Source organism: Vicugna pacos, chromosome 20 (assembly GCF_048564905.1).
Source record: "Vicugna pacos chromosome 20, VicPac4, whole genome shotgun sequence".
NCBI lineage: Eukaryota > Metazoa > Chordata > Mammalia > Artiodactyla > Camelidae > Vicugna > Vicugna pacos.
Genome location: NC_133006.1, coordinates 20,490,975 through 20,504,785, shown reverse-complemented (window position 1 = coordinate 20,504,785; position 13,811 = coordinate 20,490,975). Strand labels below are relative to the sequence as shown.

Below are 13,811 nucleotides of genomic sequence, written 5' to 3'. Positions count from 1 at the left end.
AATCGTCTATTACTCGATAGCTTTGTGACTTTGGGGAGGTTTGGCAACCTCTCTGAGCCTTACTTACCTCATCTGAGAAAAAAATATTCACAATGCTGTTATTTTTTTAACAATAATATACAGTTAGATTGGATGAGGGAGTCTTTTGGAATCCTTCTAACTCTGAGACCTTTTAACTGTAAAGGTAATGATAACAGTTTCTATTTATTGGGTGCCTTTTTATGTGAAGCCCAGTTCTTGCTATTTAATTTAAGCACTGCCTCATCCCTGTGATGCACTGTTATGCCCCATTTTGCAGATGGGAAAACTGAAGCTCAAAGAAGTTAAGAAGTTTGTCCATGATCACATAGCCATTAGGCAGCAGAGATGAGATTGAATCAGATCTTATTGGAGCCAGAGCCCAAGCACACAGACTAGATATGTTACAGGCAGCGATGAGCACAGCTAAGGGTCCAAGAAGCAGCAGCCATTCTTGGGAACATCTACCACAACTGCTTGTTCCTCTGTCCCTTTGGTCTGGGGGCTGGCACTGCCAACCTCTCCCCGTCAACCCCAGGACTGGGCATTCACACCTCATTACCTCCCCTCCAGGCCTTGGTCATGTGGCAGTTGCATGGCAGATGCAGGGTCTTTAGCTGGACCTTAGAAGCTCCGCCACCACCTCTGGGCCATGATGCGGCAACTACTGCTCCTGGTTCTCCTCTTCCTCCTCTCTTTTTTCTTCCTCCTCACTGGGGGCTCATTTTTCCAGGGAGAAAGCAGAAGTTTGGTAAGGAACGTAGAAGGCACACCATCTGCCACCATCCTAAGACCCATACTATTTGGGGAGGGAAGGTGGGCACAGAGGCTGATGTGGGCAAAAGCCAGAAGTGGGGGGCAGCACAGAGTGCTGGGTGGAGGATGCCTGAGGGGACAAAGGAGGCTCTTCTGAGTCCTGGGGGCTGCCAGGACCCTGTCAGTTGCTGCCACTGCAGAGGTGACTATGACCCAGCAATCCTGCCCCAGGCTCATAGCTGGTCTGACAGACACTCATTCCTTCAACACGTTTTATTAAGCACCTACTATATGTAAATTATTTTTCTAGGACTGTGAAAAAGACAGAAAAATCCTTGCCCTGATAGAGCTGGCACTCTACTGTAGGAGGCAATTAAGCAAAATATTAATATATTCCAGATGATCAAGACCTGAGGCTAAAGAAAATAAGGAAGGGGCTTCCGGAGTAGTGGTGTGAGGAGAGGGTACTCAGGGAAGACCTTACTGAAAACGTGAAATTTCAGAGCAAAGACCTAAAGGGAGTGAGGTCTTTCCTAAAGGGAGCCAGGCAGGCAGGGCAAAGAGCAGTCCCGGTGGAGGGAACAGGCAGCAGATGAGGGACTTTGCCTGGCATATTCAAGAAATAGCAAAAAAAAAAAATAAAATAATAAAATAAAATAAAGAGAGAGAGAGAGATTGGAAATAATAGGAGATGAGGTCAGAGAGATCAAAGGAACCGAGTATTAGAATATCCTCATTTATTCAGCAGTTCTGCATTCAGCACTTACTGTGTGTGAGGACTTCAGTCCTAGGAGCTAGGAAAGACAGTAGTGAACAAGACAGCAGGTCCCGTAAAGAGTTTCTAGATCGAGATGCCCTGGGAAGTCCTTGGAGGCTTTGAAGCATGGGAATGACAAGGTGGGATTTATCTTTTTAAAAAAAGATTCCTCTAGTTGTTCTGGGAAGAATTGATGGGAGGAGGGGGGATGGTAGGACTGTGTGGCCAGTTGAGGGGGTGGGCAGAGAATGTGGGCAGACCAGGGTGGGTTACTGGCCAGAGCGGATTCAGGGAGACCAGGAAGAGGCTACTCCCAATCCTGTCCTCCTTTCCTGCTCTGTTTTCTTTATAGCGCTTAACAGCATACGTAATAGGTGATTATATGTATATAATATAAATCATAATTGTTAATTAATAATACCATATACATGTTAAGTAAAAAATTGCATACAGTAAAATGCTCCTATCTTGATTTTACATTAAAATCAATTAATTTTTTAACTTTTGCAAACACCCCCATAGCCACCACCCAGATCAAGATACAGAACATTTCCAGCTCCCCAGCAGGCTCCCTTTTGCTTGCTTCCAGTCAGTCGCTCCAAAGGTAACACTCTCCTGACCTCTATGGTTATAAAATTAGTTTTGTCTGTTTTTAAAAATTCATATAATGGAATCACACTGTATTTTTTTAAACTAGCTTTTTTTGCTTAACACTTTGTCTGTGACACCCTATCTATTTCACTTATGTATTTATTATGTGTCTTCTTCTCCCCTAGAGCTGTCCTTGTCCAATAGTGTAATAACTAGTCACATGCAGTTACTTAAATTAAAATTAATTAAAGTTAAACAATATGTAAAATTCAGCTCCTTGGTCATACCAGCCACATTTTTAGTGCTCAGTAGCTACATGTGGCTAGGTGAATGGGACAATGCAGAAAAGGCACACTTTCATCATTGCAGAAAGTTCTACTGGACTGCTGCTCTGGATTGTTGGCTCCATTTCTCTAGGTTTTGTTTCCAGCTGTATCCCCAGGACCTGGACACAGTAGGTACTCAGTATTTTGCTTGTTGAAAGATTATTGAAATTGTCTGACAGAGGAATGATGAATGGCAGTGGTGGATAATGTAATGTCATAAGCCCCAGCATTGGGGCTATTGATGTGTGTGAGTGTGTGTGTGGGAGCGGGGAGAGGTGACAACCTAGCTCGGCCAAAAGGGGAAGTAGGAGTTTTCAGAAGAGGAGACTGTGCAGTGGAAGACAGGAAGGTCTGGCTCACTCTGGTGTGTACCAGAGTAGTAGTAACCTATTTGGGGAACACTAAGGGCAAACCTTCAACATCTATTTAGTCCCTTCTAGGTACAAGTCAGGTCCTGCGTGCCCTCTGGCCCCCACCCTCATTTGCACAGATGCCGCGGTGGAGCTGGCGGGCTGTCTCTCTGCAGAACACCAGGGAGCTTTGCGCCCAGAGCAAGAAGTGCAAGAGCGGATGCTGCTGCAGGGCAGCTAAGAACTGCCAGTTGCACTTCTCCTTAAAGGGGTCCAAGGGCATTGCCTGTCACAGGCAGGTGGATGTCCAGGGGAGCTGAGGAAGCGGGACCCACGGAAGGTGGAGCCAGGACGGACGCAGAGCCCGGGGGAAGGAGGGAGAAGTAGGTGAGCAGAAATGACCTGGGAATTCTCTACTGGAACAGCGTCTACGAGCAACCTTGGGTAGCCTGTGGACAGACCCAAACAGGGTCCCGACCCCAAGGGTTTGGAATCCTGGATGGAGGACCAGGCATGGGGTGTAGTGATGCTTCTATTTCTAATATGGATTCCCTTTCCTCAGGAGACATCTCAGCAAACCCCAAAATTAGCACTGTAAAATGGGAACGGCTAGGTCTGGCCCTAACCCAGGTTCTACCTCTGCCTCAAACCACTCTCATCCCAAGTCCCAGGAGTCTGGCTGTGGCCCCAGGGTACTCTTGGGGGGGAGGTGGGCTGAGGGAGCCTCTGAGCTGAGTGTGTAGGAGAAAGGAGTTGATCTGCCAATGGAAGGATTTAGGAAGAAAAGATAGGGCCCCCTGTCAGTGTTCATCCACTTAGGACAAGCAGATGGATTAACAGGGGAACAGTGATGCCAGGGATGGAGTTAGGAGGGCATGAGCAACCCTAGGGGTCAGCCTGGAGGAGGTGACCAGAGGCACAGACTCTGAGCAGCTGGATGAGGAGGTCCTTTACACCCAGGCTATTCTGCTGTGTGCAAGCAGATGGGCCCCAGAGCTGGGCTGCGGTGGGAGTGGAGGCTGCCTCCTCAGGGCTGAGGGCAGAGCAGGCCCCACGGTCAAGGTCAGTGTCTTGCCTTTCCCAGACCTTCTTCAGCCTGTATAATGAGTGTCCCTGCCAGCTGGACCTGATTTGTGTATTTCCAAAGAATGAGAAATTATTTAAAATCATCTACAGCCATTGTAAAAAAAAAAATTGAAAAAAAGAAGCCAGCCAAGAAAGCTTTCTTTTAATGCTCTCTCTTCCTTGCCTCCCCCCACTTTTTCTCCACCCACTCCCACTCAGAACTGTGTGTTCCTGACCCTGGCCCCCAGTGCCTCCCCTGACAGGGGAGGAGTAAGGAGGGAGGGATGATGCATAAAACAAAGAGCTTTCAATGTTTGCTGGTAGCTATTGCCCCTCTCCTTGCTGAGTCCCAATATTGTTTGGGCAGTAATGTGACCAGCCCTGGGAGAGGGATCATAATCAGTCTAAGCCAGTCATGACAATCCCATTCCCTCTAGATGTGGTCAGACAGGTGCCTGCCTGTCTGAGAACAGGCAAGGGGCAAGGAGGGCATCCCAGGGAGGTGTGATTGCTCCCCAGAAATGGAGAGGTTCCTAGCCTGGCTGGGCTGTTTTACAACCTTGTCTCCAGCCTGTCAGCCTCATCCTGCCTGGCCCCAGATCCATTCCTCATTTCTGGACATGTCTGACGTCTGCCCTGATAGGTCAAAGGCTCAATGTAACATCAAGGAAGACGCTCACTCAGCAAGAACATCCAGGGGCCTGGGGAAGGTTTGCAGGAGTGGCTTTAATTGCTAAGAACCCACTTAGAAGATGAGGTACTGGTCAAGAGGGTGGTCAGCCCCAGAGCGGGGGTGGAGGAGAAGTGTCCTTCTGCGCGCTGGGCTAGATGCGGGGCTGGGTGAGTGCTTTCACTCACTGGAACTTCCAACATCGAGGCAGATGCCAAAGTTGGTGTTGGTGATGGAGCCCACGATGGTCTTGTCCACCTCACAGGTCAGGCCCCGCTCACAGGGACACTTGTAGTAAACCCCATAGAGTGTCTGCGGAGACACGGAGCCGGTGGAATCTCAGGCTCTGGGGGCTGCTTTGGGCATCACTCGCCCCTGCCTGAATAGTCTCTTTTCAGATGGTGCTTCTCCTGACCGCCTCCCTACGGGGCGCTGTGGGCCTGGAGGACCTAGGTCTTGGTCTCCACTCTGTGGCTCACTTGTTCTTACTTGATCTCTCTGGGGAGCCTCTCTTTACCCATCCATGAAATAGGGGTGACAGATCGCAGCCCCACCCAACTCACTGGATGGTTGTGAGGGTCAAGAGAGGTGATGGGATGGGAAAGGGAAAGCCTGTTGACCTCCCTCTCTTTGTCTCATCAACAATGTCCAGGCTGACGCTCCTCCCTGACCCCACCCCCAAGCCTCAAGGGCCCTCTCCTCTGAGCTGTCCTCCCTGCCGCCCCCTCGCCCCGCCCTGGCCCATGTCCGGCGCTCACCCAAGCGGAGCACTCGCTGTTCTCGCTGGCCTTGGGTGCGCAGCGGGCCAGGCTCAGGCCAGTTTCACGGTGGCAGCACTTGCTCTTGCACTGGACACTGTTCAGGCAGAGCTCGCCTGCATCCTGCCAAGGGCAGCCGGTCAGCCCAGGATTCCCACCCTGGGGCCTCTTTTCCACCCAGACCCGTACTCCACCACCCACTACGGCTTACAGCGCCTTCCCTGCTGGGGGGCATGTGTGAAGGAATCCAACCCCTGGGGCTGGGGGCCTCTCTGTCCACCCCGACCCCCCACCCACGTGAGAAGCAGGCAGTCCGGTGCCAGAGAAGCAGCCCAGGGTGGGGAGAGGACACCTGGGTTCTAGTACTGGCTGAGCTACCAGCTCCCCGGTGAGCCTGGGCGAGTCGCTCAGTATTCCCATCTGGAACGTGCACATGTGGGCCCCAAACAGGGTCTCCAAACCTCCCTGGGTCTCCCAATCCTTTGAGGAGCCTGTGAAAGTTGAGGACCATCTCCCTGGAAAACCCCTCCCTCCCCCTCTACAAACTCTTACAAATAATCCCAGGAGGATCCTGGACCCTCCCAGCATGACCCTGAGTTAAGAACCTTTGAACTGAGTTCTTATCCCAAAGAGCTTTCCTGGTTCTGCCCTTGGCAGAGAGACAGTCAGGGAGGCAGTGGTGAGAGCAAGGCTCTAGGGCCCGCCGGCCTGGGCGTCAGTTCCTGCTCAAGACTTTCCAGCTGTGTGACCTCAGGCAGGTTACTTAACCTTTCTCTGTGTCAGCTTTTCCTTTGAAAGTGGGGTTGATAATAAGAGTACCTATGCCACGTGGTTCTTATGAAGACCAAATAAGTATTACTGAGGAATTTAGGACTGTCTGGTCACTCTAGGACAGAAACCAGAATCACTGGGGAAGATTTTTAAACGACTGGACTTTCTGAGCCAGGGTTTCCAGGGTGGAAACCCAGGGTTCTGGATTTTTATAGTTTCCTCAGCCAGGTGGAACCACTGCTCTGAGCATGCTCCATGTTGATCAGCCTTTTCTAGGGCCCGCGGGGGAAGGGGTGCAGCACAGGCAGTAAGGGAAGAGACATCTCACCCCCCAGCACCCTGGGGCAGCCCCAGGTGGGGACATCTTGACCTACCCAGAGGTCAAGATCCACGCTTAAAAAAATCCCCACCTGGGGGTTCAGGTAACTCCACCCCTGAGGACCCTCTTACCAGGTTGATAATGATTCCCCGGGGGTCGGGAACCGCATAGGCTACTGTGAGGGCGACCAGCAGGAGGACAAGGACCTTCTCCATGATGAATGGGCACTGCTGGTGTAGGTAGCAGCTGGCAGGTCAGGTGGCAAAAGGCAGAACCAGAGAGGGTGGTGGGGCTATAAAAGAGATCTGACCCACTTTCCCAATCCCACAGGGCCTGCCGTGAGCAGAGGCCCAGCTGTGGCCAATCTGCTGGGGCTGGGGTCCTGATAAGGTAGCTGGGAGACAGACATCTGGCACCTTTGTATGTGTGTGTGTGTGTGTGTTGGGGGGTGGTGGTGATATGGCAGCATGGTTAAGAGTGGGGACTCTGGAACACTTTTCCCTGTACAAGTTATTAGCTAGGCAAATTATCTGCCTGAGTCTCAGTTTCCTTATCTGTCAACTGATAAGAGTTGTGAGGGTTGAGTGAATTTATGATTGTTATATGTATTATATATCTTGCCTAGAACAGGACTTGGCACCCATGGACAGTATGTAAGTGTTGATAATAATAGTACCTATCTCACATGGTTCTTATGAAGGACAAGTATTTCTGAGGCATTTGGAACTGTGTCTGGTCACTCTAGATCAGAAGCCAGAATCACTGGGGAAGCTTAAACTTTAAAAACTCTTAGACCATCTGCTACGATTGTTGTTATTCGCCTCCAGTGCCCTGAGCTGTGTGGCAGGGTTGGGACTGGGGTGAGGTAAGAGACACACCTAGGCTGTGAGTACCTCCTTCAGTTTTGCATCCTAGACTCGTCTCTTGCCTTACCCCAGCCTGGGCCCTGCTTTTGACCCCACCCAAACCCAGGTGAGGTGTATCAGGCAGTATCAGGCTTAGGTGAGGAGGGGTCCCAGCCTCCCCACTCCTCAATCTTCCCAGGCCCCCTTGGGGATTTGAGAGCAGGCCCAGGTCCCTGTGGGCTAACTAGCTCTGCGACCCTTGGCCAGGGGATGGGTGTTCTCACCCTGGGTGTGCCTCCCTCCCACCCTCCCACCAGGGGGTGCCTGCCAGGGTGGTTTAGGGACCCCTAGGAGTGACTTCTCCAAGGATTCGCTCCCATTTTCTTTCTACTTGACTTAATATCTGTAATTCCAGTCTTAAAGATTCATCCCTTTAGTTAAGGCTTCCACTGACCCTACCCAAAGCCACGTGTGAGCATGAGCAGTTGTTAGTCCTGGCTGAGAATGAGGAGGTCTAGTGAGCCTCAGAAGACCCCAGGGGCTGAAGGCTGGGAAGGGCGCAGATGCCCGCGTGTGCTCAGGTGTGGGACCAGAGCAGCTGTCCCTAAGGACAGGTCATTGCAGCAAAGGACTCCTTCCCCCTCCCAGGAGGTGGATGGTGGATGGAGGCCCCAGACTGGGCTGCCTTGATCCAGACAAAACTGAACTCAAAACTCCCCATAATCAGACATATGACCTTGTTGTATAAATCTGTAAGCTCTGTGAGCTTCAATTTCTTCATCTACCCAAGGAGGCTGATGGCTCCTGCTTTGTAAGGTCAGGATTGAATAAGACAATGTATATGAAACCTCATAGAAGTGTTGCTAAGCCCATGTACTCCCACCCCCTGCCACTCCCCCTTACACCACTGGAGGCGAGCAGCTGGAGGGGAGAGGAGGGGAGCAGTTGGAGGAACCAGCCAGGAGACTCTCAAAATGAGAGAAACCTACCCAATTCCAGAGACATAGAAATGCTGTTGATTAAAGGAACACTATCCTCTCTTATTTTTATGGAACTCAGTGTTTAAAACCCCTTTTGCCCATGAACCTGTCCTGGCCCCTCCTTCTCTCCCTACCCCCACTCCAGCCCAGTACTCCTGTGAGCAGAGCCACAGGGAGGGTAATTACGGTTCCCTTCTCCCAAGCCAAGGCCAGGAGGCCAGGGAGGCATTGGAACTGCAGGAGCTGTTTCTATCTGTGAATGAAGCTATGAAAAATGCTTCGATCCTACTATCTCCAGCTGGTCACAGCTAACCTCCCAGAGAAGAAAGAATAGAGATTTTCCCCTTACAAATGAAGAGTAAAGCAAAGAGAACTTTGCCATTGTTTGTGCTTCCAAAATGTAAGCAGCGGGTAATTATTAAGGACTTTTTGTGCCCAAACCTCGTAAGATCTAATCACCCCTTCTCCAATCTAAAGCATCTTTTGCTTTGGGTTTTCCCCCCTCAAAAAAGAACCGAGTTCTGGTTCCCACATGAAATCATATAGGTTAATCTCACAAGCATAGTTTTGAGAGAGAAAAGCCACAGGCAAAAGAATGCAGACTGTGTGATTCCATCTACATGAAGTACAAGATGAGGTAAAACTAATCTATGGTGGTAAAAATGTGCAGGGTTTACCCCTGGGAGGAATACTCACTGGGAGGGGGCAGGAAGGAGGGAGCCTTCCAGTGTGTTGGGATTGTTCTAAATCTTGATCTGGGGTGTTAGTAACACATATGTAAAAAATCCATCTAGCCGTGCACTTAAGATCTGAGTATTTTACCATATGTAATATAGGTACTGTACCTCAATTAAAAAACAAAAATGGAGCAAAATTCTCCCTGGTCAAGTCCTACCACCTGGGATGGTGGGGGTTGGGTGGTGTCATGCCTCCTAGTGACACAGTAGCTGTAGACCCAGAGACGTGCCAAACTCCTCTTGGGTGTCCCCCCGGACTACGTTCTCCAAGATCTACCCCAGACACAAGGGTGTGCCTCTGGCAGCCACATTAGTAAATGAGGCTGTCTTTGCTCCCCAACTCAGTGGACTGGACAACGGATGGGAATGACCCAAAGCCCTCTCTTGGGGGACAAGTATTTCTGAGGCATTTAGAACTGTGTCTGGTCTGTTCTAGACAGGCTTGTGTAGGCTTGTGCCCAGCAGCTCACCTTCAAGCTGATCTGAAACATGGAACTATAGAAGCCCAGGAAGGCAGTTTTCTGATGTGCTGATGAAGAACTGGAGAAAGCTGGTCTGCAGAGGCGAGAAAGAATCGATTAGCCTTTTAGGAAGAAGCAGCAGCAGCCATGCTCTGACTTCTGATGGATTTCCAGGTCCTGGTTACACACACACCCTACACACCCTTCCCATGACTGCTGCATTCCTGCCCCTGTGGTACCTGAAACTCCTCTATAACACATTCCTTTTGCTTAAGCCTCAGACACAGACATCTCAGTTCTGGGAAGGGGCCCACAGCTCTGGGTCAAGGTCAGATGTGTGACAACCCTGGAGTCAGCTCAGGGAGCAGACAGGGAGTCACTCAAGATTCAAATTCCCCATCAAGAGTCTCAGGTTCTCTTAGTTTGGGTTCCCCAGCCCCTACCCATGATCCACACTGGGCAGAGCCCTAAGGAGACAGCCTCACCTGGGCCTTGTGGAAAGGGGAGGGGCAGTTGACCAAGTAGAGAGAAGCTTTTTGTCACAAAAGAAAGCAGAAGGATTTTGGATTCAAGAACCATAGATACCCCCTCCATTCCACTGTGGCTGCCCAGCCCACAGATAACCTTTATTCCCCAAGAAGTAGGCTCAAATTACAATTGAGATGTGCAATAACTGTAACTTTAAAATTTTCTCTGACTGTCTAGTTTATGTGGCAGTTGAAATTGAGGCATACAGTGACTTTCAGGTTACCCAGTCTTTTTTAATTCAATACTCAGCCTTTAGGATCCCTCTCACCACCCCGTTCTCCTGACCAAGTTGGATTGAGTGTAGGATGAAGCGTATGTGTCTTCAGGAAGCAGGGGAGAGGTCTCTGTGATCCTCTGGGCCCTCGATGGCTGCTGTGAGGACACCTCTTGTCCCACTGCATCCTTCTGGTCCTGGTGAAATTTGGGCTCTGTCCTCTTAGTCCCTCCCTTCAGCTGGTCAACAACCACATGAACTCTTCTTCTCTCCTATTTATAATCCCTACTCCTTGCCAGTGTTCCCTTCAAACACATCACAACTGTCCCTTAAGATCAAAACCCTAGGGAGATGGTCCAAAGTCAGTTATCACCCCAGCATTAAGTTCAGGATATCTGTATGATGTCACTCCTCTTTTAGTTTGGTCACGATCACATCTCAGTATTCTGCAGCTTAGGGGCTAACTTGTAAAGTTAGCCACCATCAAAGAAGAAAGGTAAGAGTAAGGTATATAAATGTATACATGACATGGCAAGGATGAACATCCAGGTAGATAATATAGTCCTTTCTGCAGACACCACTTGGCTGTAGATAGTACTTAGGACTTTCACCCTTCATTCCCATCCTGCTCCTTTTGCTCTCAGCCAGCATCCCTGCTGATCAGGGCTCTTTATGCTGTACAGTGACCCAGACTTTCTATTCCTGAGATATCTAGGCCCTTCATGTGTCTGCCCTTGTGTTGGATTACTGAAGCCTTAATTTGTTTCTTCCTTTCATTAATTTTTACACTGGACATGGCAGTAGCAAGAAGCAGCCCAGGCATTTCCTAACTACTACACATACTTCTCTGCTCCCTCTGTATGTTAGAGGAGAGAACCCCTGGACAGTCAGGATTTGGCATCCTATCAACATGAGTAATTCCTCCTTTGAAAAATCAAATCATAATTGACAGAGAAAAGTTTACCCTTTATAGTATACAGTTCCATAAGTTTTGACAAATGTATATGTCATGGAACCACCACTCCAACCAAGATACAGAATGCTTCCATCACCCTAAAAAACTTCCTATACAGCTTCTTTGTAATCAACCCCACCACTAGATCCTAGCAACCACAAATCTGGGTTGCTTCCCTATAATTTTGCCTTTTCCATATGTAATATAGATGAAATCACACAGCATATACTTTTTCTTTTTGGATGGGGTATCTGGCTTCTATTACCTAGCATAACACATTTGAGATTCATGCACATTGTTGCAGGATTCAATAGCTACTTACTTTTCATTGCTGAGTGGTTGTCTGTTGTCGGGGTGGAAGCACAGTGTGTTTATCCATTCTCTACCTGAAGGACATCTGGGTTATTTCTGAAAAGTTTTGGGCAGTTATGGATAAAGCTGCCACACATGTTCGTGTACAAGTTTTTTTGTGTGGGAAAACACAAGTTTTCATTTCTCTGAGACAAATACGCAGGAGTGTGATGGCTGAGTCTCATGGCAAATGTGTGTTTTGATTTCGATGATATATCAAACTGTTTTCCAAAGTGGCTGAACCAAAATGCATTTCCACCAGCAATGTATAAAAGTTTCAGTTGCTGCACATCCTCACCAGTACTTGACATTGTCAGTTTCTTTGGTTTTTCATTTTTTAACTGAGCCTTTCCAACAGGTGTGTAATGGTATGTCCTTGTGGTTTAATTTGCATTTCCTTCCTCACTGGTGATGTTGAGCTTTTCTCCGCTTGCTTAATTACCATCCATATGTCTTCTTTGCTGAAGTGTTTGTTTGAATCTTTTGCCATCCAATCTTTAATTGGGTTCTTTGTTGTCTTATTATTCAGTTTCGAGAGTTACAGATGTCATACCAGGGAGCTCAAAGATGGTTGATATTGTTGGGAGCCAGTAATGACTGGCTGTATAAGCTTGGATGGAAGATCCATCCACAGTGTCCACCTGTCCCACCATGGACATCTTGTTATGGGTCTTTGAGCCAATGCACGGTGGGATTGGGGTGGATGTGCAGAGGAAGGAGTCTGGCTAGCATTCATAGAGTGAGTCATCATCTCCAACGGATGTTAAAAGCCTCTGCAGCAGCAAGTCTCTGGAATACATTCTCATCAAACCCAAATACTCTCTGGTTTTGCCCCTATTCTGAGGGCTCCCCTTCCCCAAACTTTTACTAACTCTCCATATTTACTCTGTCCAAGATGATGACCACCTGGCTGGTCCATTAGCTGCTGCCCATGAAGTGGTGTTCATCTGTATTGTAGGCCCTCTCTCCTTACAGGAGAGGTACTATACGTCCTGAGGCTGCCATAACAAATTATTACAAACATAGTGGCTTGAAACAACAGAAATTTGTTCTCTTACAATACTGGTGGCCAGAAGTTGAAATCAAGGTGTCAGCAGGGCTGCACTCCCTACAGAGGCTCTAGGGGAGAATCCATTCCCCACTTTTTTTTAGCCTCTGGTAGTTGCCAGCTTCCTTGGCTGTGGCCATATCATTCCAGTCTCTGCCTCCATGATCACGTCACATTTTCTTCTTGTCTTCTCCTCTGTGTGTCTCTTAGAGGGACACTTGTCATTGGATTTAGGACATGCCCAGATAATCTGGTAGGATCTCCTTTTCTCAAAATCCTCAATTTAATTATATATGCAAAGAACCCTTTTCCAAATCAGACAATATTCACAGGTTCTGGGGCTTAGGATGTAGATCTTTTGGGGGTAGATAGTTATAGCACCTGAAGTTCTACCTTCCATGAAAATTTCCCTTCCATGCTGTCCTCAGAGCCATCCTGAGTTGAGGTGTCATGACTACAGCAGTCCACTGACACTTGGTGCCTTGAGAATTCTCTGTAGAGCAGGTAGAGGAAGGGGCTTCTCTTCCACAGTGAGACAAGAGGCCCAACTTCCCCTCAGGAACTCACACAGCTGGGTATCAGCCCACAAGTTAGGATGTTGGTCAGCTAAAAACAAAAACAAACAAAGTGGCAAATGTCCACTAGAGACAGGAATCACAACCCCTGCATCATTCAAATCATTGATAGTTACTGATTTCTACTGCTCCCCTGGGGATATAATACTGCTTTTGATTTATTTTTTGGAGAATGAGAGGGAGCACCAGGGGCACTGACTTAGCTCTTACAGTTTATTAATCTTTAGCTCAAGGTCACGGGGCCAAGGTGAGGGATTCTACCAGTTCCTGAGGTGATTTGGTCTAACCATTCAGGAACATGGGATGGGTTCAAAGCCTTGCAGTTCAGTCCTCTTGTATTCCCTGAATCTTATTTTAATGGACTTATGTTCTCTAGCAACAAGACTTAACAGATTTTTTGAACCATAGCACATAAAGGTCTTGAAATTCATTTTATTCCTTGAATCAATAACTAGACAATTTAGCTTGTCTTGCTTGACTTTATTCATTGCTGTTATAAGCAGCCACCCTACACTGTGTTCTTGATTTCTTCATTCTCTTTCAATCTGTCTGTGACCAAAGCTACTCATTTCCCCCAGAACTTGACTTTCAGAGGGCACGTGATCCATAGTGTTTGAAGATGATCATTTGACTAGCTGTTTCTCTTCTATGTATCATGGGCTGCTGTTTTCCCAATTCCAGACATAATCAGGAATCTAGAGCCTTTTCCCTGAAGCCTGGGCCTGAAACCCTCTTT

At 48.3% G+C, this 13,811-nt stretch overlaps 1 protein-coding gene across 8 annotated transcripts in view; it reads right to left on the bottom strand.

Annotated features, from left to right (window-relative positions):
• Positions 1-13,811, bottom strand: part of CLPS (colipase) — a 35,373-nt gene that overhangs the window by 9,105 nt on the left and 12,457 nt on the right. For 4 of the 8 annotated variants that reach the window (XM_072945143.1, XM_072945144.1, XM_072945146.1 and 1 more), the window contains 6 exons: positions 11,424-13,106; positions 9,414-9,498; positions 6,513-6,611; positions 5,292-5,414; positions 4,722-4,845; positions 581-731 (listed from right to left, as the gene is read on the bottom strand). In XM_072945143.1, coding sequence (XP_072801244.1) covers positions 643-731; positions 4,722-4,845; positions 5,292-5,414; positions 6,513-6,611; positions 9,414-9,434 — 456 coding nt within the window. In that variant the 5' untranslated portion in view covers positions 9,435-9,498; positions 11,424-13,106 and the 3' untranslated portion in view covers positions 581-642. Of the gene's footprint in view, positions 1-580; positions 739-4,569; positions 4,846-5,291; positions 5,415-6,512; positions 6,628-9,413; positions 9,499-11,423; positions 13,107-13,811 lie in introns of those variants that run through there. The other 4 variants (XM_072945150.1, XM_072945149.1, XM_072945147.1 and 1 more) reach the window with 4 other exon arrangements.